The 25779-nt window shown below is 49.4% G+C and overlaps 2 protein-coding genes across 4 annotated transcripts in view; one reads left to right on the forward strand and one right to left on the reverse strand.

Annotated features, from left to right (window-relative positions):
- SEPTIN8 (septin 8) overlaps positions 1 to 5696 on the reverse strand; it is a 35551-nt gene extending 29855 nt beyond the window's left edge. For all 3 annotated transcript variants that reach the window (XM_054288157.1, XM_054288158.1, XM_054288159.1), the window contains exon 1: positions 5616 to 5696. In XM_054288157.1, the coding sequence (XP_054144132.1) occupies positions 5616 to 5645 (30 nt within the window). In that variant the 5' untranslated portion in view covers positions 5646 to 5696. The remainder of the gene's footprint in view (positions 1 to 5615) is intronic.
- Positions 5697 to 14877: 9181 nt separating this feature from the next.
- Positions 14878 to 18121, forward strand: SOWAHA (sosondowah ankyrin repeat domain family member A). The gene has a single exon (XM_054288156.1). The coding sequence runs from the start codon at positions 14968 to 14970 to the stop codon at positions 16321 to 16323; it is 1356 nt and encodes a 451-aa protein (XP_054144131.1). The 5' UTR covers positions 14878 to 14967; the 3' UTR covers positions 16324 to 18121.
- Positions 18122 to 25779: the final 7658 nt, after the last annotated feature.

The following is a 25779-nucleotide window of genomic DNA, read 5'->3' on the forward strand; positions in this document are numbered from 1 at the left end:
TGTACAGCCCTGTGCAGGCAGACATGAACTCAGCAGAGCTGAGCTGAGGGCTGAGCCCTGCCTCTGCCACAGCCAGAGCCAGCTGAGGGCTGCCTGTGGGGGACTCAATGCATTCCCCACATGTCTCCTTGCACACAAAATGCAGACTCATCACAGCATCTCATGCAATGATGATGAGGATGAGAGAACCCCAAGCCTTGGATGGAAACCCAGTCCAGCCTCTCTGGCTCCTGTGACAGTCTGGGGCTGAGGCCGTGCAGCCAGAGAGGGCAAGAGCCCCGAGACAGAGCTCGATGGGAACCTTGCTCCAGCTGTCTGACATCCCTGGAATTTCATGCCTGTGGGAGACAGACACTTTTTGGTTTCACAAAGGAATGTGAACATCTAAAAGTGGTGCCTTCACAGCACTGACCTGGTCAGCCACAAGCCGAGAGCGGCGATTAGGGCTGTGTCCAAGAATCCTGTGGTTCTCACTGACCCCGCTCCTCTCTCAAAGTCTCCCATCACCCCATTTGGAGGATGCTGATTCCCTGTCTGGGTTTACCTTCTGCATCCCAATGTCACAAACTGGATGAGCATGGATACGTATGCCAGAGAAGAGGCTCTGGAAGGAAAGCACGTGGCTGGGACTGAGGACAAAGAGCACTTTCAGGATTTTTTTTTCCTCACTTGGGCTCTCTTAGCTCTCTGACACTTTTATGATAAGTGAATACAAATGCAAAGCTTCAGGTATAAACCAACCCAGAGCTTGCTGCAGTCATGTAGATGTGGGGAAGAAGAGAAACAAGCAGATTCTGCATAAACACAAGGCCCATCTCAACAAAACAAGTATGGGACAGGACAATGTTACTTCTACAGGCTGCAAAACAGGGCATCTGAAACAAACAGGGCAGCTTCTCCCAGTCACAGCCTGAAGTGTGTTCAAAACATTCTGAATAATCAAAACTAATCCCACAAATGTGCCTTACCCTACACAGGTGGGGTGAAGCGTGCAGCCTGCCCACGCCCTGCACGTCTCCCTCAGTCCCATCACCTCCCAAATTCCTCCTCTTCATTGCACAACCCAGGAAAAGCCAATTCAGCATCATGCCAGCTTCTCCCCCTCCCAAGCTTGGAGCCAGAGGGAAGGGAAGGAGATGAGCATGACTGCTGCTCCTGCAGACAGAAAAACAGCCCAGTGACGGGCCCTGCTTTGCACAGTGGTGCCTTGAGACGACAGGACTGGGCACAGCGGGGCACTCAGAGCCAGGGCTGTGCCTCTCCCCGCAGCTGGAGACAGCCCTGCTGTTCTGCCACACAAGATAATATTTAGGGAGCTTCTGGCCTTCCAGCAACGCTGGGGACTGCCTGACAGCTGCCACCCCAGCACAGACGACAAGGCCTGACACCGTGCCGGCTCCTGAAAGGGAGCCATTCTTGACAAGGCCTGACACCGTGCCGGCTCCTGAAAGGGAGCCATTCTTCGGGCCCGCGTTTGTTTTGCCGGTGCCGAGGGCACACGCGGCCTCGGGCTCCGCCAGCTCACGTCCCTCCACCCACGGCCTGCACCCACTGCAGGCAGGAGAGCTCCGGAGAGCTCGGCAGCTCCCACGCACAACAACATGCTGCAGGAAGGAGACACCCTGGATTCACCAGCACTGACAGCCCCAGAGTGGGGAACGGGAAAAAGAAACCAAAAAACATCATCTTCTGGGCAATGTTTGTACCCAGTGCATACATTGAAAGGAAGTGTTGAACTGCCATGGGCTGTGGTTGAGGTAATTGATTCTGTGGTTGAGGCAGTCAGAGACGGCTTCCTGTGTGAGGACAGGCGAAATTCCAGGGCAGGGATCTCAGGCTTGGAGACGCAACCGGCAATTTGTCCCCTCCAGTGGAAAGCCATTTTCTGCATCGTTCCCTCCCAGAAAAGCATACACTACAGGCAGGAGAGCTGGCCAGCACAAGAGGAGAAGGGCTGCTCCTGCTGGGTTGGCTTTCTGGTGCCTTCTACCAGCTTGGAGAAAAATCTGTCACTTGTGCTCCACGCTGCATGGGGAACCACTTGAGTTTTTCCAGGCAAAAGGTAAAATAACTGAATAGCAGAAACAGACAAAGAGATTTAATACTGGAACTCCCAAATGGTGTCAACTGCCTGGGTGAAAAAGAGAGCAGAGGGAATGTCTGAATTCAAATCAACCCTGTTTTCCACTGGAGTTGAGCCATGGAAAGGTTTCCTTGAGAGTTTGTTTAGAAGAAAATGTAAGCCTGTGCTTAGGACCTGCAGTGATAAGACTTCTGGTCATGAAACACAAACTGTTCTCAGCTCACTCTCCAAGCCCATCTCTCATAGACTAAGGCATCACACTGGCCCCTTACAGGAAGGGCAGGTTTAGGCAGTGGGTTTGAACCTGAGCTTACAGAAGGCAGCAGCAACACGAAGTTTATCACAATGGCAGTTGTGGCAGAACAGGCACCATCCAAAGGTTCCTCTCCTCCACAGAGCTGGGAGCAGGTGACAAGAAGGCAGTGGTGTGTAAACGGGTAACACTCACACACAGCTGACAAACTTGCCAGATCCTCCCCAAGCTCAGCAACTCACTGAGACAAAGCAAATCCCATCATCTACTTCCAGCAGAGAAACTGCTCTTCAGCTTCCCTCTGCATAAAGTGGTGCTTTATCTCCAAGATCTTCTAAGGGACATGAAATTATCATAAAGCTGCCAGTACCAGCCTAGCTGTCAATCACTTACATGAAGGGAAATCTCAGGATTGCACATGGACAGCTGTCCCCAGCACAGCTCACACAATGCCAGGTACATGTGATGTGTTCAGTGCTCTCTGCCCTGGGAATCAATGCTCACACACCCCTGTCTGTGCAGGTAGTCACAGTGTCCACACAGAGCAATCAGCCAAAGTTAGCTTTTCATGTTGAACTCTTATCTGAGCCCAACCCTGAGACAGAGGACACCTGCTTCTTCTCCCAGAACTGCTCAGTTTGGAGCCCACTGCCTTCGCACCACCATGTCAGGCTGTGAGTTAGTGCAGACAGTTTTGTGAGCTCAATGTGCTTTATTTAAAAAGAGAGAAAGCAACAGATTTGGGAAAGCAGAAGTCTTACAGTCTCAGTCTCACATCTCATCTCATTTATTCTCCAATGCATCTCCAGTCACTTCTTCTCCTTCCAGCTTTTCCAAGCTCCTTCAGAGCTCCTGCATTTCAAGCACCTTCTGACTTCCACCTGCACGAGGTGGTTGGGCTGTTTCCCACTCACCATCCCAACATCCTTGCTAATACTGCTTGTGTCTGCTCCAGTGCAGTCACCACATGTGCTAACTCAGCACTGGCCAGCCCAGGCAATGGAGAAGCTGTGAGCTTTAATGACAAAATAAAAGTATTTCATAAATGAACCAAACTTTATCAGTCCTCCTTCCACCCTGGTGGTGAGCTGCCCCAGAAGTGATGCCTGCAGCCCAAGCCCTGAACACAGCTGTGGCTAAGAGCAGATGAACAGAAAATTTTAGTCTCCAGGGGTTGAAGCAAACCTCTCTCACAACAATACGGCCACAAAAACAAAGGTGGTGTTGAGCACCACTGATCTGATCCTGCTGCCTCAGAGGCAGTTTTCCATGGGTGAGCTTCCTTTCATTTGTTTTTGTTGGTCATTTCCAACAGCAGCACTTGAAGGGAACTTTATTGTGCTGGAGACAGAGGCAATCTGGAGGACTGCACAAGGGAAGTGTGCATCTGGGGAGTTTTCAAAACACATTATCCAAACCTAAGGGTCATTACATTCCAGGATATCATTGTCAGCTGGACACCTATAAATAGCTTCACCAATCATGACCCATTGTGTATCAAAACCCCACTTCAGAGGCTTTTTCAACATTACTTCCTACTGCAAATACAAACAGCTGGTAAAAATAAGTGAATTTATCATCACCTTTGCTTGGCAGTGACAGGCTACTCCCACATGGACTTCATGCTCAGGGAGCTGAGGTATGGGAGTATAAAATGGCAACAAGAAACCTGTAAGCCCTGCAGAAAGAACAACTTGGAACACCTGAATCATGAGGTTTCCATGATGCTGGAACGTCAGCAGCTGGGACAGATGTGTGCCCCACATCAAATGGAAATAAGAGGGTGCTCTCGCACCCTCAAAATCCCTATAAGCCCATCCCTACCCACTGCACAAAGCAAGCAGGTTTTTTCCTAATGGAGTTGGACACTCAAGCCATGCTGGAGCCCAGCCATTTCCCTTTGGTGCCCAAATGAGAGCCAAACACCATCAGAAGGATTTTTCCCCCTTTCCTCTTTTAAAATCAAAGTGACAGAGTATTGATGTAAGTACACAAGAAAGCAAATTAATTATTTTTTCTCCAGAACTAGGCAATATTTTAGATTCCTCTAATGCCTATGAAAGCCTGCACAGGCAACAGCAGGCACAGCAAATTAACATTAAAAGTATTTTTATATGATACAAATGCGGAAATAATTGCAGTGAGAGAGTCTTGGTGTTTTCATTCTCTGTCACTGTCATTACCTTAATCTACTCCTCCCAGAGCCTAGAAACATTAGCTTTCTTAAATGAGAGCCCCAGTTCAATTTTCCTTTATGCAAGTTTCAAGTAAGTTACAGTCTTGAAAAGTCATTCCTGAGCTGGAAACTTTTGGGCCAGGATTCAAGGAAATGAAGCAGGGTTTGAGCTCCTTGGCAAAAAGTAGCTTACAGAGAAAACAGTAGCAGGGACTTGTTTGTGCTCAAAGGGCATGCCTATAATTCAGACAGCCACCACTGCTGTTCCCATTTATTTAGTAACATCACACCAGACTATTTTGACTTTGGAGAGCTATGCTATTTAATGCGGTAAAAATGTTTTTTAGCTCTGAGACAGTACAAGACACAACACCGAGCTATTTAATGAGAGCAGCCCTTCCAACAACAACAAAAAATTCAAGCTGTAGACAAAGAATAGTTTTGGGCCGACAGATTTTAGCCAGATTGACTTCCGATAGCAGTTATACAACATGTGAGCTGCAGAGAGGAGGCAGTGCACGGGTCACGCTCCATATTTGCTGTACAGCATTCCTCATACATTGGCTCAGAGAGCAGCCAGCCTCAAGGGTTTGCTTTACCCGTGTTTCAACCAGCGTGCCTCTCCCTGTGTTATATACACACCGCTAAGTTACTACTGCCGAGTGTTTGGATACCAGCGGTATGTAAACAATCGCTGTTTGGGGAGGTCTGACCCCATTTCCTGCCGCCTGTCTTTGCGGGGTGATGCGTGCCTGCACACACACGCTCCGGTACCCTGCAGGAGCATCCCGGCCATCCCGGCAGGACTCCCCAGCGTGCCGGGGCCGTGCCAGCAGCAGAGGCGGCTGCGAGGCCCCGGAACCCTTCCCCGGCTGCTCCCTCCGCCCAGGGCGCGGGCAGGACCTTCCCGCAAGGACTTTCCCCGCGCCCGCCGCGGCTGAGCGCCGGCACCGGCACCGGCATCGCCCGCTGCCGCCCCGGCTTCCCCGCGCCGCCGGCGGGGCAGCGGCCGCGCATCCCCCGCCGTGCCCTGGACCTATTCCCCCGCACCCGAGCGACAAAGAGACCGCAAGCGGCGCGGCCGAGAGCGGGGCGGTGCTCACCGAGAAGCGCTCCAGGTCGGTGGCGGCCATGGCCGGGGCTGGCGCGGCTCCGGCGGCGGGAGCGCTGCTGCCGCTGCCCGCCGCGAGTGGCTGCGGCTGAATGGATCCAATATGGCCACTTCCTGGAACCGCCCTCCGCCCGCCGCAGGCACCGCCCGCCCGCCGGACCGGGGAGCCGAGGGGACGGGCCCCGCCGGGCCGGGGCAGGGCCGGGACAGCCTCCCCTCGGCCGGCGGGGCGGGCCCGGCGCTCCCAGCGCGGAGGGGCGTGGAACCGGGGAGGAGCGGTCGAGCTGCCCCGGAGGGCTCCATGCCGGGGGTCAGGTGCCGGTCTGGGGGCGAGCACATGGCACGGGTGGCCCTGGCAGGCGAAGCGACAGTGCGGCTGCGGAAGGGCCGGGAGCATCCTCCGCAGGGGTGACACAGACGTGGCATTCCGCAGGGGTCGCACAGACCTACGACATGGCACTCCTCAGGGGTCTCACAGACTCAGGACATGGCATCCCGCAGGGGTCGCACAGACCCAGGACATGGCATTCCGCAGGGGTCTCACAGACCCGGGAGGGGTCTCACAGACCCGGGACATGGCATTCCGTATCACAGACCCCCGACATGGCATTCCGCAGGGCAGCGGTGCCTCTGTAACACGCGGCAGCCACACCAAAGTGGCGGCCACAGCGTGGGTTTGAGCCGGGACACGCAGCGCGCACGGCTATTAACGCTGCCCGCGTTTATGCTGATTTAAAGTATGCACCGCAGGGCTGTGGAGTCTTTCTTCGTCGCTCCTTCCCACCTAAGGGCACAGAGCCAAGGCCACCGCCAGTCTCTGTAAGGCAGACATTGGTATTTCAGGAGCTGCTAGCCCAGAGCGGGTTCTGTTGCTTTCTGGTGCCCTCTGCTGCAGTGCAGCTTCCCAGGAGCAGCTCGCCAGGGCCGTGTGCGCTCCCGGTGCTGCTGGCTCACTAGACCAGACCTGCACCGCTCATCTCTCTGTTGCCCTGGTTTCGTCTGAGGCTTTCCCGTCTGTCCCTGCTATGTCCTCACCTTTCCTCCTCACCCTCTCTCTTGGAGCAATCCACTCTTCAGATTTGTTGAGCTGAATTTGGTCAAAGAGACCAAATACTTCTGCCTACAATGCTTTTTGCGACGAAGGGACTCACGAGGATAATTTTTAACCCCCCAAGAAAAAAATTCCTTCTACCACTCGTCCCATTCCACTCTAAAAGAGGGACTCGGGGAGGACTCTTTTGATAGATTTCTCGGACGAAAACGAAGCGCAAAATCAGCAACATTATATCTGAGAATCGTTTATTGATAAAAAAGGGTAAACTAAGGGGGGATAGGAAAAGGAGCAAAGAGGGAAAAAGAGAGAAGTAAACGGAAGACAGGGACAGCGTTACCATAAAGAACCCCGGTCGTCTGTCAGCATCAGCCCGGCAGGTGGAAGGTGCGTGCTGCAGCCGCGGGGTGTGTGCGTGGCTCCCGCGGCGGGCTGGGCGCGATTCCCGAGCAGCAGGCGGGGAACGGGCTGCCGGGGCCACGGGCACAGTCCCGAGCAGCTGCATCACGCTGCTTGTCCCTCCATCGGCGGGGAACGGGCCGCCGGGGCCACGGGCACACTCCCGAACACCTGCAGGTTCGCGGGGCAGGGGCGGGGTGCGGGCGGCGGTGACAGGTCGGTCCCTCCGGGCTGGTGCTATGGAGAGGCTGGCGGGGTCGCGGTTAGGTACGGCTGTGCCCGGGCAGATCCCTGGCTCCCTCACCAAAAATGTGGAAGCTAAAATCTGGTATTTCTGGTGTACAGATGCAAGTCAAACAATTGTTCTTATTTAGGGCAAATCTGGGAGAAAACCTCCAAAAGGGGGCCCTCCAGAGAGCAAACCCACACGGCTCCTCCGTCCAACTGGGTCGGGAAGGATTCCTCGGAGAGAAGTGGAAAGAACCTGTTTATTTAACAGGCACAGCACCCCCCAGCACACAAAATAAACAACACCGGATGACAGCACTCTGTCACTGCTCTGAAAAAGATGACAAATTCAGAAAGTCTCTCTTGGGGGTGGTTGCTCTGTTATCAGTTCCTCCGGTGCTGGGGCAGCTGCTGCAGCCACAAGGTGCAAACTCTTGGTGTTCCCAGGTCCCGGTCCAGAGCAGGTTCGAGTAGGTCCAAAAATGGGGAAAGGAGAAACAGTCCAGGAAAAATTTGGACTGCTTACCTCAACTACCTAATGAGCAGAAGCAAAAAGCAAGAGCAAAGCAGAAGCAAGAGCAAAGCGAAAAGCCAAGCAAAAAGCAAAAGCAGCACCATGTACTGCCCCGTCTCTGTGTCCCACCAGCCGTGGGGGAGCGGCTGATAGCAAAAGCAAAACAAAACATTCGCTCTTCAGAGCCAGTCTTGAAAGCACAAACTTTGTTTGTTTGTTTTACTTTAAAATCAGCTTTGTGAGTCCTTATTTAAGACAATGTAAAACTCTTGCTTAACACACACCTGAATGCCGTAATGCCAGGTACTTTTGGAGAAGCAATTGGTTTTGATTCATTAAGAGCTCTATTCTGTTACAATAAAGTGCACGGTGTAACAAGACAAAGGTAACAAAAGCTGATTCCTGTCAGGAAAATTAATCTACAAACACCAGATGTTTATGTCCAAAAAGGAGACAGAGGAGTCCTGTAACCTCATTTGTAAAAAAGGAGAGGCCATGGGGCATTTCCCCTGGGATCTCTCAAAATTTTTAGAGGACACAGTCTCCTTTTCATCCTAATTTCCCAGCCACATTTCCCTCTCTCTTTCCCCATTGGCTGAGGTACTTGAGAGGTACAAACTTCCCGAAATGCCTGAGACTCCCTTCTAATGTACATCCCCCATTTTTATTTTTCCTCATATCTCTGTTCTTTTTCTCTAAATCCAGAGATTTTGCACAGTTTTGAGTGAGTAACAGTCTGTGTCAATTAGTGGAATTCCTATGGAATTTATGGTTCCCCCATCGCTTATTTCACCTCTCTGTATCTGCCCTTATGTCCCATCAGGCCCACAGTTTGTTTGTTAAGACACCTCCTTCTTGTTCCTTTCATTCCCAAACACTGCTGGTTTCTGTGAGCTGCAGGTCAGCTGCAAAGATTCACAACACAAAGGAAATTGTGACACATTGGAACAGATCAAGAGCGGCACTGCTGCCTCCTGGCTCTGAGCTGAGCTGCTCAGACCTCCTGGAGCTGGAGTCCTCTGTCCCTCTGTCCAGCAGCGCTGCCACCAGCGTGGGGCAGGTCTCTGTGACAACAGAGCACTGTACAAAAGCTCACAGTTATTTTTAATCACCTTGTTATTTCAGAAAGCACACTGTTTCTAATGGCAAATCAAGAGAAACCCTGCCGTTTTCAAAAGGTTCAGTCGCATAAAAACTGCTTCAAGAGAAGTGACTTGGATTTGGTGACTCCTTTAATTGCTAATTGTTATGCAAATTATTTCTAAAAGCTTCGTAATTAAATTTATATTATAGTGCTGTATGCTTCTGCAAGGACTTAAATTTCATGGAATATTAACCTGCTAAAACCACAGTGAATTTAAGATGAGCTATGGGTTTTTTACAGGTGAAAAAGGGCCAAAGAGCACAAAGGACTGGAGAGGCACAAATTGGAATCTCTTTGTCCTGGGGAGAGCAGGGGAAAAGCCCCTGTCTGCATGGGTGGTGGCACTGCAGCAGCACAGTTCTGATGCCTGGGGACATCAGCAGGAGGTGCTTTACTTCTTCACACTGTGAGCACAGGTAGAGGCAATGAAAGTGGAAATAAATGCCATCACACAGCCCCTTTGGCTTCCTAGGCAGACACAGAGAGCGAGAGATCATCCCACCTGCCACTTGAGTACAGAAACAAGACCAGGGCCTTTTGAGGACTAAATAAAATCCTTGATTTTTAAATCCAGGTGGTGCAGATAAACAGATCTCCTTCAGGGTTTTCAACACAGGCCAGACAAAGCAGCTTTTGGATGACTGTACATTTTTCACTGTGTCCTGGGGATTACTAGAAATCAAATGGTTTATAGCTACTCTTTTAGCATCAACACCACCAAGCACTTTATAAACTTTCATTGGTTATATTGACAATATATGGAGCTTATAAGGTATTTCTACAGAAGTGCTATCTTTCTAAGCTGGAAGTCAATAGGAGCTGTAGGTTCATTTCTGTACAGAAAGAGACCCCAAATTTCCCTGCTGCCTAATGCTAAAGTGCAGCAGAGGGCAGATTTAGATTAGCTGTTAGAAGAAAACTCCTCCCCATTAGGGTGTGAGGCCCTGGCACAGGCTGTCCAGAGCAGCTGTGGCTGCCCCATCCCTGGAAGTGTCCAAGGCCAGGCTGGATGGGCCTTGGAACAACCTGGGACAGTGGAAGGTGTCCCTGCCCATGGCAGGGAGGCTGGGAGCCTTAAGGTCCCTTCCAACCCAAATAATTCTGTGAGTTGATGATTCTATTACCACACTGAACCTCACACAGGTTTGCATTATCCTGCTAAAATCCCATCAAGTTCACAGGCATCATCTGAAAACCTGAGGATGCTTGGGATGAATCCTTGCCTCATCTGTGTGAACAAGTAGTGTTTAATAAATACAGAGTCTGAGATACACAGAAAACTCTGTTTGAATGGCTGCTGTTAAGAAACATCTTCTGAACTGGTTACTGAGGTCCTTGAGTTAGAGCTGAACCCTTCTCATTTATAAGAAAATGCCTTTTATCTGTAAATAATCTCCACTCCCCTTCCCCCCCCTTCCTTCCCCCCTCCCCCTTCAGAGACTTTTGCTCAATTGTTTATCTGTGGAAGGTTACTGCATTTCTCCATGGAACAAAGAAACAGCTATTTTCCCTCACAATGTGCCCTCTTTGTTTCACATGAATATATTAACAAGAAAAGTAGGAAATCATTGGCTTTGCCATCCTATTTATTCTGGGAATCCTGATTTCATTTTGGAGGAAAATAAATTTTCCTTGAGGTAAAAGTCCCATCTGTAGTCATTAGCAGCTAAGCTTTGCCTTTCTACAAAGCAGCAGCATCCTGTCTGACTGGGACTATCCTTCACATTCCCTTTTCTTCCCCTGTTGCTCCCAGCCTGGCATCTCACCTTCCCTGTGGCTCTGAGAATATCATGTGGGAAGGAGTGAGACCTAGGGGACCATTTGCTTCGGTTTTGGGCAGTAGAAACTTTGCTTTGACTAGATACTGTGCTTGATCTCCCACTTTATTTCCTGGTTTTGTGTGGTGTGGATAATTGCAGTGATAAAACCTTCACCTTCCTCCTCTAAGGGGGTGGGAAAAGCTCCCAGGCTCACTGTGCAGTTTACTTCACTGTAATAATAATAATAATAATAATAATAATAATAATAATAATTTGAGGATACTTCTTCCAGGAAAGGTAACCAACTCTCATCAGTCACATGGTTATAGAGGCCAGCTCTCTACAACCTATGATGCAGGAATAACAAACTGCAATATTTGTGTTTAAAAAAGTAGTAGTAAATTAATCTAATCATGGGCTTATGAATATTGTTTTTGTCTCAGGCAATAAATGAAAAATATCAAGACAGTTGGCTTGAGATCTCCTATGAAGCAGCCCACAGTGTTCTGTAAATAGCCCAACAAGAAATACTTGCTTTGTAGGTTTTTGGTGACACAGAAAGAGGCAAAACTACTCATGTTTTTTTAAGGCTGGAAATTTTGGATGACTGATGAATATAACACCCATAATGTTCCAGGATTTTATTATCTATATTAATAAAATTCATTCAAAGGGTTTAATTCTGCTCCACAATGTGATCAGTGTGACCAGCACTCAGCAGACTAAAAGGAGCTCACTGGGAGCCGGTGCTCTGGAACTCAGCACTCATCCTGAATGGTGGGCAACCAAAAGGCATCCACAGATAAAGGGAAAGAGTGGCAAACAGGATGTGTGTGGTCAGAACTGGTATGGCTGATTAGCCAGAAGTGTTATTTTCTTCTTTATTACAAATAATATATGAGGTTAATGTGTTGGGTTACTAAAACCCACTGGCAAATTGTGAATAGGAGGACAACCACATTAATGTGTTAGGTTACTAAAAATGTGTTAATGTGCTAGGTTACTAAAACCCACTGAGAGATTGTGAAAAGGAGCACAACCACATTCCATGGGTTGCCCATGAAGAGAGTGTGTGTGGAACAGGTGGCTGGAGGCATTACCTGGGCAAAGAGGTCATTGTGTTAAACCAGAGCAGCCAGTTCAGACTTGCTTGGCACCAGGTGCATGTGTAAACATCCTGTCTCCTCTTCTGAGACCTCCTGGCTATGTGTTCTTCTGCTCTGCAGCAATGGGGATTGCCAGGATCTGCACAGGGGAATAGCCTCAGTAACTCCCCTTTTTTCGGACCTTGACCCATTGCAAGTGCTCAGAGAGGCTTGGCTGTGTGGGTGTGGAGTAGTGACGTGTCCTGGGAGCCTGTGCAGGGAGATCCCTCTGCAGGAATGCTGCTGGGCTGGGGATAACACAGGTGGGATGTGACAGCAGCCTCGTGGGTCTCAAAGGATAAAGGGGGCAGGGGTGTGATGCTGTGCACACAGGGACAGACTGCAGTGAGCTCGAGATTCTCCTCTCTCCCCCACCCCCGTGCTTGAGCCAATTCAGCAACTGGAGCAACTTCTCCCTTTAGCGTTTGTAACATAAAATGTTTTTTATAAGAGCCTGTTCTTCTGAATCATTTTCCCTCCTCCTCACTCTCATTTGCAGATATGAACTATAATCCCAGGGTACAGCTGAAAGTTTGCAATGCAAAAATCACAGACTGCTGAGATTTTCTTATGCCTGCACGGGATTCTGGTAAGGATCTAAACAGTGAAAACAAGGCACAGCAATTAGTGTTTGGATGCAGGGTCATTTTTAGCTCTCTACATAGGGCAGGCAATGCCATGAGCTATAGAGCATTGCAGAGCACTGCACAAGTGGCTGCCTCAGCAAGGGCAAGGCTGCTGTTCAGGCCATGTGAAAAGGCAGTAATGGGAGGTGTGCAATTCACATAGAAACACAGAACTAGTACAAGATCGCACACTATTATTATGTGAAAGAGCATTAGAGCAGCAAAATTATTTTGAGGAGCTGGTTCAGTGCCAGCTTGTTAGCAAAACATGAAATAGTTTTACAGACATTTGCACAAAGATGGAGAGGGAAGGGGAAAGAATGCCAAATGCAATCTGTGGGAAAAGGCCTTTCTACCCTCAGTAAAGGTAAGAAAGAGGCAGAAGGGAAGTCAGCATCAGTGAGGAGGGCACACCTCACATTGCCTTCATAATGGAGCCTTTGACACAGACTGATCAGAGAATCATTAAAGTTGGAAAAGACCTCCAAGATCACCAAGTCCAGTCTTTGACTAAACACCACCTTGTCTACTAAACCATAGCACTAAGTGCTGTGTCCAGTCATTCCTTGAACACTTCAGGGATGGCCATCCCACCACCTCCCTGGGCAGACCATTCCAGAGTTTGAAATCTTGACTATAAAGGAATTCTTTCTGATGCACAACCTCAGCCTCCCCTGGTGCAGCTTAAGGCCATTTCCTCTTGTCCTGTCATGGTTGCCTGGGGGGAAAAGACCAAACCCCACCTTTGTACAGCCTCTTTTCAGGTAGCTGTAGAGTGATAAGGTCTCCCCAGGATAAAAACCTCCAGCAGCTCAATGTCCTTCCTGAACTGAGGGGCCCAGAACTGGACACAGCACTCGAGGTGTGGCCTCACCAGTGCTGGGCACCTGCCTCAGCCCATTGATCCAGCCTGTCCCGATCCCTCTGCAGAGCCTTTGCACCCTCCAGCAGATGAACACTCCCACCCAGCTTGGTGTCACCTGTGACCTTACTGAGGGTGCTCTCCAGCCCCTTGTCCAGATGATTAATAAAGATCTTAAACAGGACTGGGCCCAATGCTGAGCCCTGGGGAGCCCCACTGGTGACCAGTCATCAGCTGAATGTGGCACCACTCACCACCAATCTCTGGGCTCAGCCATCCTGGCAGTTTTAACCCTTTAGAGAAGAGTGGGCTCCAAGCCATGGGCTGCCAGCATCTCCAGGAGAATGCTGGGGGAGACAGTATTGAAGGCTTTGCTGAAGTCCAGCCAGACTACATGCACAAACTTCCCTACTAGGCAGTCACTTGGTCATAAAAGGATATTCCATTTTATTAAGTTCTCAGACTGAAAACAACTCCAGATCTATTTGCATTTTCCTACCCATCCTCATACAGTTACTTTTATTTGTCTTCAAACCACGCTGACTGTTCGTTCTGTTTTCACTTTCTCCTGCTCTTCTCCTAGACAAACTGGTCAGGCATCGATTTAGTGATCTTAACTGCAGCATTCAGAGGGGAAACAATTTTGCAGGCTGAACATCCCTCCAAGAGATCCTCAGTCCTCCTACTTTGCCTGGAGAAAAGCATTTTTCTGGGGTTTATTTTTTCCCGTAGAGCAGAGAGCAGTAATGTTAAATGCTTAGGCACAAGTAATTGATAAGAGAGCAGAGGCAGCTTCTCTATAAAAAGAGAAGCTCTCTCTTTCTCCTGGTGGACATGAACAGATGCAGCCATGCTGTAAATATTTAATTGTTTAAAAAGACACATAGATCAACATTTTAGATGCAATATAGGTAAAATACACAGATAATAATATATGATTATGTATGTATACATGATAACATATAGTATCACACAGAGGTGAGTATATTTCAAAAGACTGAGCCATCCACCCATCTTCTGGCTAATTTTGAGGCATCAGCCTCCTGCCCAGCAGGATCACAGGTCCCAACAGAACACCTGAGGCTTTTCTAGGGATGGAGACCAAACTCTGCGGAGTGATTTCTACCCAATGCTGCTCCACCTATTTGCTACTGAAAAAAATCCCAAAAGCAACCAAACAAAAATCCCCAAACAACAACAACAAAAAATCGTTTTAGGAAGCTGGAAGACGAGCAAATGGATGAAGCGTTCGGTCCTGCCCGAGGAGCCTCCGATGGCCTCGTGCCCGCACCGACTCTCGGGCTCCGCTCCGCCCGCCCGTTCCCCCGCACGGCGCCGCCGCTCCCACCGCCCGCCCGGGCCGGGCCGGGCCGGGCCGGGCTCTCCCGGCAGCGCCGCCCCGCGGGCGGGGCGGGCCGGGCCCGGGGCGCTGCGCTCGGTGTGCGGGGCGGGGCGGGAGCCGGAGCACCTCCGTGGGAGCGGCCGCGGGACGCGCTGCCCGCAGCAGGTGCCGCCGGCCCGCCAGTCCGGCCACCCCCGCGGGCTCCCGGCATCCGAACCGCGCGGAGGCGGCGGGAGCGGAGGCGGCTCCGCCACCACCACCTGTGGCGGCGGGATGGCGGAGCTCGACATCAGCGAGGAGGCAGTGATGGGCTTCCTGAGGGAGCGCGGCGGGCGGGTGCGCAACACCGAGCTGGTGAGCGCCTTCCGGCCGCTGCTGGAGGCCGCCGGGGCCGGGGAGGCGGAGGGGCGGGCGGCGCGGCGGGAGCGGTTCAAGGCGGCGGTGAACGCCGTGGCCACCGTGAAGGAGACCGACGGCGTCAAGTTCGTGGTGCTGAAGCGGCAGTTCCGCGCTGCCCCGCCGGCGGGGGGCGATGCCGGCGCCCCTGTTCCCGTTGCCATCCCCGAGCCGGTTCCCGTCCCCGAGCCGGTTCCCGTCCCCGAGCCGGACCCCGCCGGGACGCCCCCGGAGGAGCCGCCGGGGCCGCGGGCCGTGGCCGAGCTGCGGGGCCTGTTCCAGGGCGGCGGCGGCGGGGTGCCCCTGCCCGGGGGCGCGGCGGGGGCCCGGCGGGAGCCGCCGCCCAAGCCCTGCATGTTGCCCGTGCGCTGCGTGCCGACCCCCGCCGCCCCGGGGCCGCCCGAGCCGGCCGCCAGCCCGCTGTCCCCGCCGCCGCTGGACGAGGAGGCCGGGTCCCGCTCGCCGGGGCTGCGGAGGGGGCCCAAGAACCACCGGGCCAGCGAGGACACCGTGGTGCCCCTGGAGCAGGCGGAGCACCAGTGGCTGGTGCTGGCGGCCGACGGGCAGTGGACGCAGCAGCTCCACGGGCTGCTGCTGGGCGACGCCAGCCTGGCGGCTCGCAGGGACTTCATCTCCGGCTTCACCGCCCTGCACTGGGCCGCCAAGAACGGCAACTGCGACATGGTGACCAATATCATCCGAGCGGCCGAGAAAGGCGGCGCCCGTGTCAATGTGGATGCCAGGTCGCATGGTGGCTACACGGCGCTGCACCTGGCTGCCATTCACGGCCAGGAGAAGATCATCAACATGCTCGTCTACAGCTACCATGCCAAGATTGACCTGAGGGACTACAGTGGGAAGAAGCCGCACCAGTACCTAAAGGAAGGGACATCCCTTACAATTAGACGTTTGCTGGGGGACCCCAGCCTTTCCCAAAACACGGAGCACTCCGTGCCCATCAAGAAATCTACAAAGCTTGCGGCTTCAATCTTGAGCTCCACGAGCACTTTCCTGGGAGTCATATCCGATGACATGGCTTTCTATGATCTCACCAAAGGTTTGAGGAGGCCCTCAACTTTAAACAAGCTTCTGACTGCCACTACGGGCCCGAGGAGGAAGCCAAAGATCAGAGGGGGCTTCCCTTCATATTCCTCACTCTCTGAGGTAGCAGAGGAGGAGGAAGAGGTTGTCGTGAAACGCAGACCCGTTTCTGAGCTGTTCTTTGGCCACTAGCCTCTGCCTTACTGTGATCAAAATGGTTTAACAGCCCGTCTGTTGTCTCAGCTTTCTCTTGCAGAAGCAGTTTGGATATTTTTGTCTCTGTGTCTGTCTTTTGGGATTTTTAACTGAATCAGTGATAGGGTCCCCATCGAAAGGCCACAGCATGAAACCCAGCCCCAGGTGCCTGTGGAAAGGGAGCTGCCAGAAGGTGCTATCCATGCTGTATGTACCATCGTGCTCATCTCTTGGTGGAGACCACAAACTTTATACTTAATGGTTGAAAAACTGAAACAGTATATGTGTGTGTGGACAGGTCAGAATGCCTGAGGTACAGCCTTCTTGATCTGTGTTCTTCAGCTGGAGAGCAGAAGCAAGATGAAGGATTGCATATTTTACACTGTGAACAGCAAGCTGGTAGCTGGCTACTTTAACAAGTCTTGTTATCTAATGGGATTAAATTATCAGAGGAAAGATGCATAGTTTTCTATGATGTTTCTGATTATTTTGGTAGTAGAAGAAGGATATTTCTATTTACAAAAATTGTATACTTTTTCAAAACGAAGTTTCTCACTTGGAGAGCTTCTCACTCAGTATTTCACATCAGAAATACTAACATAACAATCTCAATTGTTGCCTGATGCATTTTATTAGATAAATTACTTAAAAAGATAGACCCTGACCTTCATCACTCACGTCACTATGACTTGTCTACCTCAGTTTGAAAGCTTGGCTAGTGGCTGAAGATTTTCTCTCTTCCTGAAGGACTTTTTTACCAGGTGGTACTTACCACATGTCTTGATGATACTGTGAACATTTAAACTTCACTGTTGTTCAATCAACTTTAGCTGAATAAAGAACCTTATTGATAGTGGAAAATTGAACTGAAAAACCGGAAATTGGATCTGTCAGAGTTTCTGAGTAGCCAACTGGAAACAAAGTTAGGCTTGTATGTCTGATTCTTTTTGTTTAAAACTTGGCCCATTTTGACCTATTTACAATAAATATTTATAAACATGGGGCTATATGTAATGTTAGGTGTTTCATGATAGAACCTCTGCATGACCTCTTGAAGCAGTGTTTATCTCAACAGAATCATTGACCTAAAATGAACTCTTCTTCTTTTAAATGATAAACATAATTGTTCTATATATAGAACTACACATAGCTCAAAAAGCATGCTAACTGCATGTTAGGTTTGCAGTGAGATTATTATTATTTTACTTACTGCTTGGTTAAAGTTAATGCCAAGAAGCAGAGCTGTGAACAGAATGTCTGACTTCTGGAGCCAGTCTGCGAAACCAGCATGTTTTCTCTAAAACTGTGATAAAAACCTGTATCATTGAGAGGTGCTGAAGGTGAGAGCAATGCTGCACTGGCTCTCTTTGGGTTTCTGCACTGAAACACCAGTTTGCATGCTTTGCCTTTCCTTCCAGGTCAGTGACTTGAGGAATGTTTGTTTTTTTCTGCCTTGCATTAAACCCAGTACTTGTAATTGGTTCTAATTGGCTTGTCCTAAACACCCACAAGGAATGCTGCAGGACTGAAGATGGAGGCACTGCCCTCTTTCCTTCAGAACACTCTCCCTGAAGTTCCTGGAGTTGGTGACCTTCGTTGGGGGTGTGATCAGAGGTTGCAGCCAGCTCTGATGCACCTGTTCTGGGAGGAGGCTGGATTATTCTGCACCGGTCTGCTTCTGGATTGAACTAATTAAGTTGTTAAGCAGAGGTTAATGATCAAGCACCTCATGACTTCTATATCTGGAGTAGGGTTTAAAAAAATAAAATCCAATTTGCTCTCTAGCTGTTGGTAACCATTGACCAGCGTGGTCCTTTGAAGCTGTGATTTGTGCTGCACTCTGCCAGCTTGCAGAGTTCTGGGAGAAACAGGGCTCTGTTCTAAAGAGTCTTTCCAAGTGTACAGACATAGAACATGTTTTTTTCTCCTCTGAAACCACAGAAGTGTGTGTGTACATTCAAGTTACCTCTGAGGCACTGACACTGCCTGGTGAAAGCGTTCTGTTTCTGTGGGAATTGCAAACACTCCAGTTTGGCTTGGCCTTATGAGAAGTTTGCTCAATAATTATGAGTATAGTCTTGATACCTGTTCAGACAACATTGCTGAACTTTAGTGCTCATTTAGAGTCAAGCGTGCATGAGCCAGAGGCAGGGTTCAAGGATGGAGTGTTTTGTGTTTAAAAACCCCACCTGACTAATCTGGAGAGCATGGCTGTGATTTCACCCCTGGGGAAGTAGGGAGAAGGTTTCATTGCTTCTCTATTGTTTTATCAAAGTCACACCTGAGATAAGACTTCATTGCAACACAACATGTATCACCAAGAAAATTCTGCATTAGTCCTTCCTCGGAGGCATGGAAGCGATGAGCTGGTGTGATAGAAGACAGCCAGCAGCAAGAGCCCTCTAACAGCGTTCCCCAGGGAGTGCTGCAGGCTTGGCAGGAGGCTGGTGTCACAGAGCTGCTCTCAAGGCCAGGTGCTGTGGGTGGGGTAGGCTGGGCCAGCCTCTGCCAGCAAGTTTGTGCAGTGACTCAGCTCATTCCTCCTCCTGGTTGAGAAGATGAAGGCAAAGATGGTATTTAGGGAGGGTGGGATGAGTACACGAAGTGCAGTACAACTTCAGGTGCTGATGAGTACTGAGAGGTACTGAGAACACACTGCTGTCATCTCACAGCTATGTGTAGTGCCTTCAGTTTGGAGTAAAACCAGTCCATCAGCCTGGCTGTGTTTTGGGTTCCAATGTCACCCTTTAAACCGTGGGAAGGGACACTGAAGGGTGATGAGTGATCATGAGGGTGTTTTCCTGCAAAAGGCTAAAGGAGGACTGTTCTATGAATCCCTCAGCTGGACTGATTCTCCCTAATTCTCATTTTCAAGGCCAAATCTGTCTGGCTGAAGGCAGTAGGATTTTCACCTGAATGAATGACAGCTTTATCCAGGATGTTTTCACAGGAACAGCTGAGAGGAGAACTGGTTTCTCTCAGCACACTGGGGCAGGGGCTGTGCCATGGGCTGGGCATGCAGCCTTTGAATCCCTGGCCCAGCCCAGAGCTGGGAGCTGCCCAAGGCACCATCAAAGCTAAGAGCAGGAAAGGTGAAAACCAAAAAACCTGAGGCCTCCCTGGCTCTGCTCCTGCCCCCTGGAGAGGGCTGAGTGGTGGGGAAGGCTGGAGATGGAAGGCACAGATCAGGCACAGGGGCAGGACTCAGCAGCTTGGTGGTATTTTGCCTTGGTTATTTGCCTGCCCTCTCAGCATGTCTCAGTTTTCCTGCTATAAAATGTAGATAATCACCTTGGTCACTTCTTTAAAGTACACAGGCAGTACTGATATGCAGATTGAAATCAAGATAATGTTTTTAGGCCTGTGGGCAGCATGAGCAGTGTCATTCCCCCACCCTGTGAATGCGCATTCAGTGGAGCGACTACACAGATGAAAACTAGCTCTGATTTTAGTTCAGCAGCACTAGGGATCAGGAAAGCTACTGTTTGCTGACCCTGGCTCAGTCTGCCTGCTAAGGATAACTTGGTTTGTCTGTTCCTTGGCACATTTTGTTCTGAGGAATATCAGCTCGAAAACCTGCTCTGAAGAGCTCTGCAAACAAACCCTAAACCACAATTTTGCACAAAGGGACAGACTTTGTCCTCTTGGCTGTGGCTGTTTGAGCAGTGTGAGACAGTGTGGTTGTGGTCAGGCTCACAGAGATTTTTTGCTGTCTCCATTCTCTTGTGAGTGCTGCACAGAAACATGGACTATGAAAACCCAGGAAACCCCATTCCTGCACTGTAGAGGAATTTTAATGAGATTTCAGCTTCATCACAAACCCACGGTCCAGTGGAAGAGTCACAGTAACTCCAAAAGAGCAATGGGAGCTGCAGCCACCAGCTGGAGGTAGAGGAAGCATTTCTAGACAGTTCCCTGATTGCCCATTGCTTATCTCTTGCTCCCTTTCTTCATGTTTCCATCATGACCTACATTCCTTGGATGTACTTGCCTGTGATTTGCATATTAATCTGAATAAAATAGCAGCTTGGCAGTTTTTGCCCTGTCCAGTTGTTTGTACTATTGTGGGACTCCCCAAATTAAGAGGTTGTTAACAGGACTTGGCCAGCCTGTAGCACGGGCACAAACAGTGTGGTGTTTGTTTGCTGAAGGGGGAGAGCAGGGGCAGAGCAGGACAGCACAGATCAAAAACTCCGTGTCCTAATGAAGAGTATTTCTATTCCAGTTTCAAGGTTTATTTCAGTAATTTATAAGACAAAGCAAGTCATTAAGCACATTGAGACTTTATACTGCCTGTGTAACCTGGAACCATGCAAAATAGATCCATATTGTTAAAATTAGCACAGCTTTAGTACATCTTCCCTTTCTGTGAAGAGAAAATAGAGATGTGCACCACAAGAATTATCTGGCACTGTTCAGCTTTCATTTTATTGGTAGAAATTCTGCTCTATGCTTGTCCCAGGTAGGGCATTACTTCTGTTCACCTGGAAGCATGAGTTCTTAGCCAAACCCAAACCACCATTTCCCAAGAGGAAAATCATCCATCCCCATCCCTTGAGACCCTCCAGACAAGAAGAGAGACTCCAGCTGAGAAGCACAGCAAGCACCATGGAGTCACAGCTGACACAAACCAAATAATGTTAATTTCCACTGAACAGAACCTGGTACCCAAACACACAAGCCCTTAATGGGAGCTATTGGGGTGCCAGGCCTTCCCTGGTGTCCTCACCCACCAGGTTTCTGCAGAGGCAGATGGTCACACCAATAAGATTCACCAGTATGGTGACAATAACAAGCTGCAGTGGTACAGACAGACTTTCTCACCATGATTTTTGTGTTGTATTTTCTTCCACCACTCTCCCATGGTAGCTTTCCCCTTTGCAACAAAGAGCTGCAGCTTCACTCCAGGCTGGGATCAGCTCCAGACCAGACCTTTCCAAGCAGCCACTGTGACATCAGGTGACACTGACCCTGGGCTGAGACCCAGAGGAGGGTCCTGCAGGCACCAGCCATGCCATCAGGAGCTGTCACAGGGCAGGGGTCTCTGGAGAGGTTGTTTCACAAGTGGTTCCCTTTTGAGGTAGTTTGGGATGTTCTTACTCTTCCGCCATGGGCTGAGCCCATTACAAAGACCTGTGGGTCTTTATTCACATTTTTAGAAATGTCTCTTATTCCCTAAATAAAGATTATCGGCGCAGCCCACATTGTCTCTCTGTGGATTTATCTATGAGATGACTCAGCTTCGAGGCTCATGTGGTATTTTAGAGTCTCTGATAACCTTTAATGCCTCTCTCATTTAGCAGTGAAATTCAAGTGCTGCTTCTTGAGAGCCTTTTGTGAACCCCAGAGGTTGCATGATTCCTACAGGCTGATTATTCTTTAATGTCTATGTGGGCTCCCTCCAGGCACAGAACATTAGTTTTGCAATGCTGCTCTGAGTTTATTTTAAAAAATGTATTCAGATGGTTGCTATGAATTTTCAAAGCAGAAAGAGCATCCTTCTACTTATTAAATACAGCTCTCACAAGCACAAAACAGATCTTTTTGCAGAGTACATCTATCTAACAGAGAACTCCTGCAGTTCTCTGTTCTTTAATTAGCTCTATATGCAAAACACTCCAGTGAAGAAAATGAGGCTGGGGTTTAGAACAAAATAATGAAAATCCTTCCATTTAGTGCCCAAAAGGCTGAAACAGCAGCTCCTGGTCCAGCAGCGACTCCCACACATTGCAGTGGATGTTAAATGCAGTTCTAAAGGAGTGACTGTGTTTAACATGTCTCAGTCAGTGCCAGAACTGCTCCCAGCCAGGCACTGCTGCTGCTCCCAGCCGGGCAGGATGCACTGCTGCTGTCACCTGGGCAAGATGCATAGCTTCTCTCAGCCGGGCAGGATGCACTGCTGCTGTCACCTGGGCAGGATGCATTGCTGCTGTCACCCGGGCAGGATGCACTGCTGCTGTCACCTGGGCAGGATGCATTGCTGCAGGATGCACTACCGCTCCCGCAGGCTCATGCTCTGCCTCGGGCAGTACCAGCCATCTTCTCAGCCAACAATCCGGCCCACCTGCTTCGCCCAGCACGGCAGGAGCTGTTGTCAGAGCTACTGCAGAGTGTCCCCCTCGGCACTGGCGTGTGGGTGGCCAAGCGAGACGCAGAGATGGCTCCTGGCATCCCGCAGCTCCCACGCCGGCACAGCGCGGGCAGAGCCGGGCGCTTGCGTTCTGCCTCTTTCACTATCCCTGCTCCTCAGCCCCGCTGCTCTGCACTCTCCTGGCTGCCGCTGCCATTAATTCATGGCGAAAGCTCCCCGCAGGGCTCCGGTTACAATTCTCCACGGAGCTGGGCTCACATCATGCCTTACCTGGGAAAGGATCGGGCTGGCAGGCAGCAGCCAGGGCTGGGCGGCGGCGGGAATTCCCTGCCCGCCCTCCTGGAGGGTCAGGTACCAGGGAAATTCTTCATTCCTTGCATTCCCCCCACTCACACAACCTGACTTGGTTTACACAAGAAGTCTCCCGGCACGGGGGCGTTGCCAAGGTGCAGAACTCTCTTTGCAGCTGAGCCTTTCCAGGGCTCGGGGCAGAGGTAACTCAGCGTTCTTGCTGCAGAGGTCACAGGTGGAAGGCTGCTGAGTAATGGTACGAGCAGTAATTATATACAAGCACTGCGCAGGGTTTTATTTCCATAACTCCTGTGGAGCAGCTTCCTCAAAAGAGCTCCAGTTACTGCTATTGAGAGTTCAAGTCTTGATTTTGTCTTCTGATGGTAAAGGGTCAGAAAAAACTGTGTGGAGCAGTGTGGGGTCACAGTGTTGTAAAATGAAGATGCTCTGTGTTTCTGGCCTTCTACACTGCATGAGCTGAAGTGTGGAAAAAGCTGCCATGTGTTGGTATGGGGATGTAACCAGTGCTCTGAATACCAAACTTTCAGCAAAAGGCAATAGGATTCAAGAGTATGTGCTCTTGGCTTCAGTCTGTACTTTCAGAGGCCACAGCTGACCAGAGAAGAAAGGGACACTTACCATGGCTGAGCATGCTGGTGTGCCAGGAGTGCTGCACATGGCTGAGGTCCAGGTGAACTTTCACCATTACCCTCCTAATAAATTTTTAACAAATGATCAATAACAAAACTGAGACCCACTTGACAATCCAGACCTGCTGGTGCTTTGAAAGGGATTCTCTGCTTGTCTGCAGAGAGGTTCTGATGCTGCCACTGTGTCCATTTTTCACTTTGCCTGGAACACTGTACCAAGAAGCCAATTGTTTTTTTTTTTTTTAACAGAGTCAAAGTTATTTTTAATTATTGCTCTTTGAAGCATACATGAGTGCCAGGTGTGGAAGGGGTAGCAATTGCCCTCCCTATGGCACAATGCCCTAAAAAGATAAGCTAAATAGGGCAGACCTATTTTTCCCCTTAAAAGCAAGCATTAGCTTCAATTACAGAACAACTATTTCCAATCAGCTGTTTTTCCCTCAACTAGGAATAATAAGAATAAAATGCACCTTCAAGCCAGGCTTCTCAACTCATGTAAACAGCTCATTTAACATTGCTTGTATTTTATAAATTCTCCACTGACTCCATTAACATTGCTTCTGTTATTTTAAAGACCATTTTCAAAAGGCAGCTTTCTGATTTATGGATTAAAAGCCTGTATTTATGGCCTTCTGAGAACCACTGTGCAGATTACTCACAGGCTCTACAGTGTCTGGCCATTTTCCCTCAGGTATGCAGACAAACACGCTTGGCAGCTTGGTCACTGTGCTCCCAGAGTTCTTGTGCCCAGTGACGTGTAATTCCAGAGAAGGTTCCTCAGGAGCAGGACGGCTTCTCTCAGGGGTGGAGGTACTTCTGTAGCCAGGACACACAGCACTGGTAAAACACTTCTTGGTAAAGCATCATGGCACAATGAACATCTCTTTTGGCTGTGGAAGAAACCTGAGTTTAGTTATTCATGGTCTAGGTATGTAGTTTAGGCTGAATATTGTTCTCATTGGATTCTTGCAAACAAAACACAGTGAGATTTTAAATACAGCAACATCACTGGTTTGACTCAAAGCAAACACTGGCTTAAAAGAGTTTTGCCAAGGGATTTATATAAAGTCTCACTTAAACGGAATAATCTCTTCTGGTGATTCCTCCTGGCCCAGTCTGCAGCAGAGCTTTCCCCACATGTTCAGGCTTTTTGGGCATGCTGACAATTGAAAACTATCTAAAAACAACGCCCTGAAGGTGCTGCTTGAAAAATAAATTCTTCAAAAGCACAGCAAGGACTTTGCAAATGACTGTGCAGGAATAAGATCAGAGTTTGTGATTCACAAAACTGTTCATTTAAACTGCTTACATCACTGATTGGCTCTTTGATGTCAGTGAAGATCACCGTTTTCCTGACCTCCTCTGAGCAGCCTACCAGGATTACACAGAGCCAGGAAAGACTCATGGCTGACAACTGCCAAGAAAGGAAGTAATTATTTTCTTTCATTACAGTGTATTTTTACTGTGTCACACATATAAACAGTAGAAATGACTGCAGGAGTTTCACTGAAATGGTCCATAACATTTCCTATGGCTTTGTGCAATCACCAATTCAAATCTGAACACCCACATAATTTTTCATTTCAAACACTCAGCCCACCCACAAGAGGCAAATATTTGTATGGTTCTTTTATTGAGATGATGTCAATATGGAAACAGATGGACAGACAAGAGGAAGGGGAAATACACATTCAGTTAATAGGAGCAGTGAATCCTATCAGTCATGTCCACAAGGCAGTTTCTTACACACTGTCCAAGTGGAGGGCATGTCCAGAGTGTGCCTGGAGCATCCCAGAGCATCTGAACACTTGTCAGTGTTGTGACACAAACAGGATTGGAAGAATCCACCAAACTGAGCCCTGTGATGAGAGTACCTGTGGATTTCCAGGGTAACATCACATATAAAAATGTCTGGCCTGATGGTGAGTGTTAGATGGGGATGCTTTGCTCGAGATTTTCTAATTGTTCTTCAAAAAATTTAATCTGCTCCTCGAGGTCCTTCTGTTCAATCAGCAAGGAGGTCTTGACTTGAACAAAGTGCTGATAGTCCTGGAGCTGCTGCTCTGTCAGGTATTTGGCAAGGATTCCAGAGACCACACGTTCTCTCCTGTCCAGATTCTCCTTCAGGTCCTTTGCATCCTCCCGCTGCCGAGACAAGAGCTGGTGCCGTTCATTCAGCGATTGCTAATGGAATAAAAAACAAAGCAGCACACCATGAGAACCCATCATTCCTGGCAGGCTCTGCTTCTTCATTTGGAAGCCGCAGTCGATTTAATTTAATTACTTCCTCTTGTGGGCTTTGTGTTCCACCTGAGCTTTTTCTCAATTGAATTACTCATTCTTGTGGCTTGTAAGGTAAAGACACAGTAAATGCCATCAAGGCTCACTTCTCCTATGCTGCCCTCATGAAACAAAATCAAT

Source organism: Melozone crissalis, unplaced genomic scaffold (genome assembly GCF_028551555.1).
Source record: "Melozone crissalis strain CALT ecotype California unplaced genomic scaffold, PUWL_Pcris_2 ptg000061l_1, whole genome shotgun sequence".
In the NCBI taxonomy this organism is placed as follows: domain Eukaryota; kingdom Metazoa; phylum Chordata; class Aves; order Passeriformes; family Passerellidae; genus Melozone; species Melozone crissalis.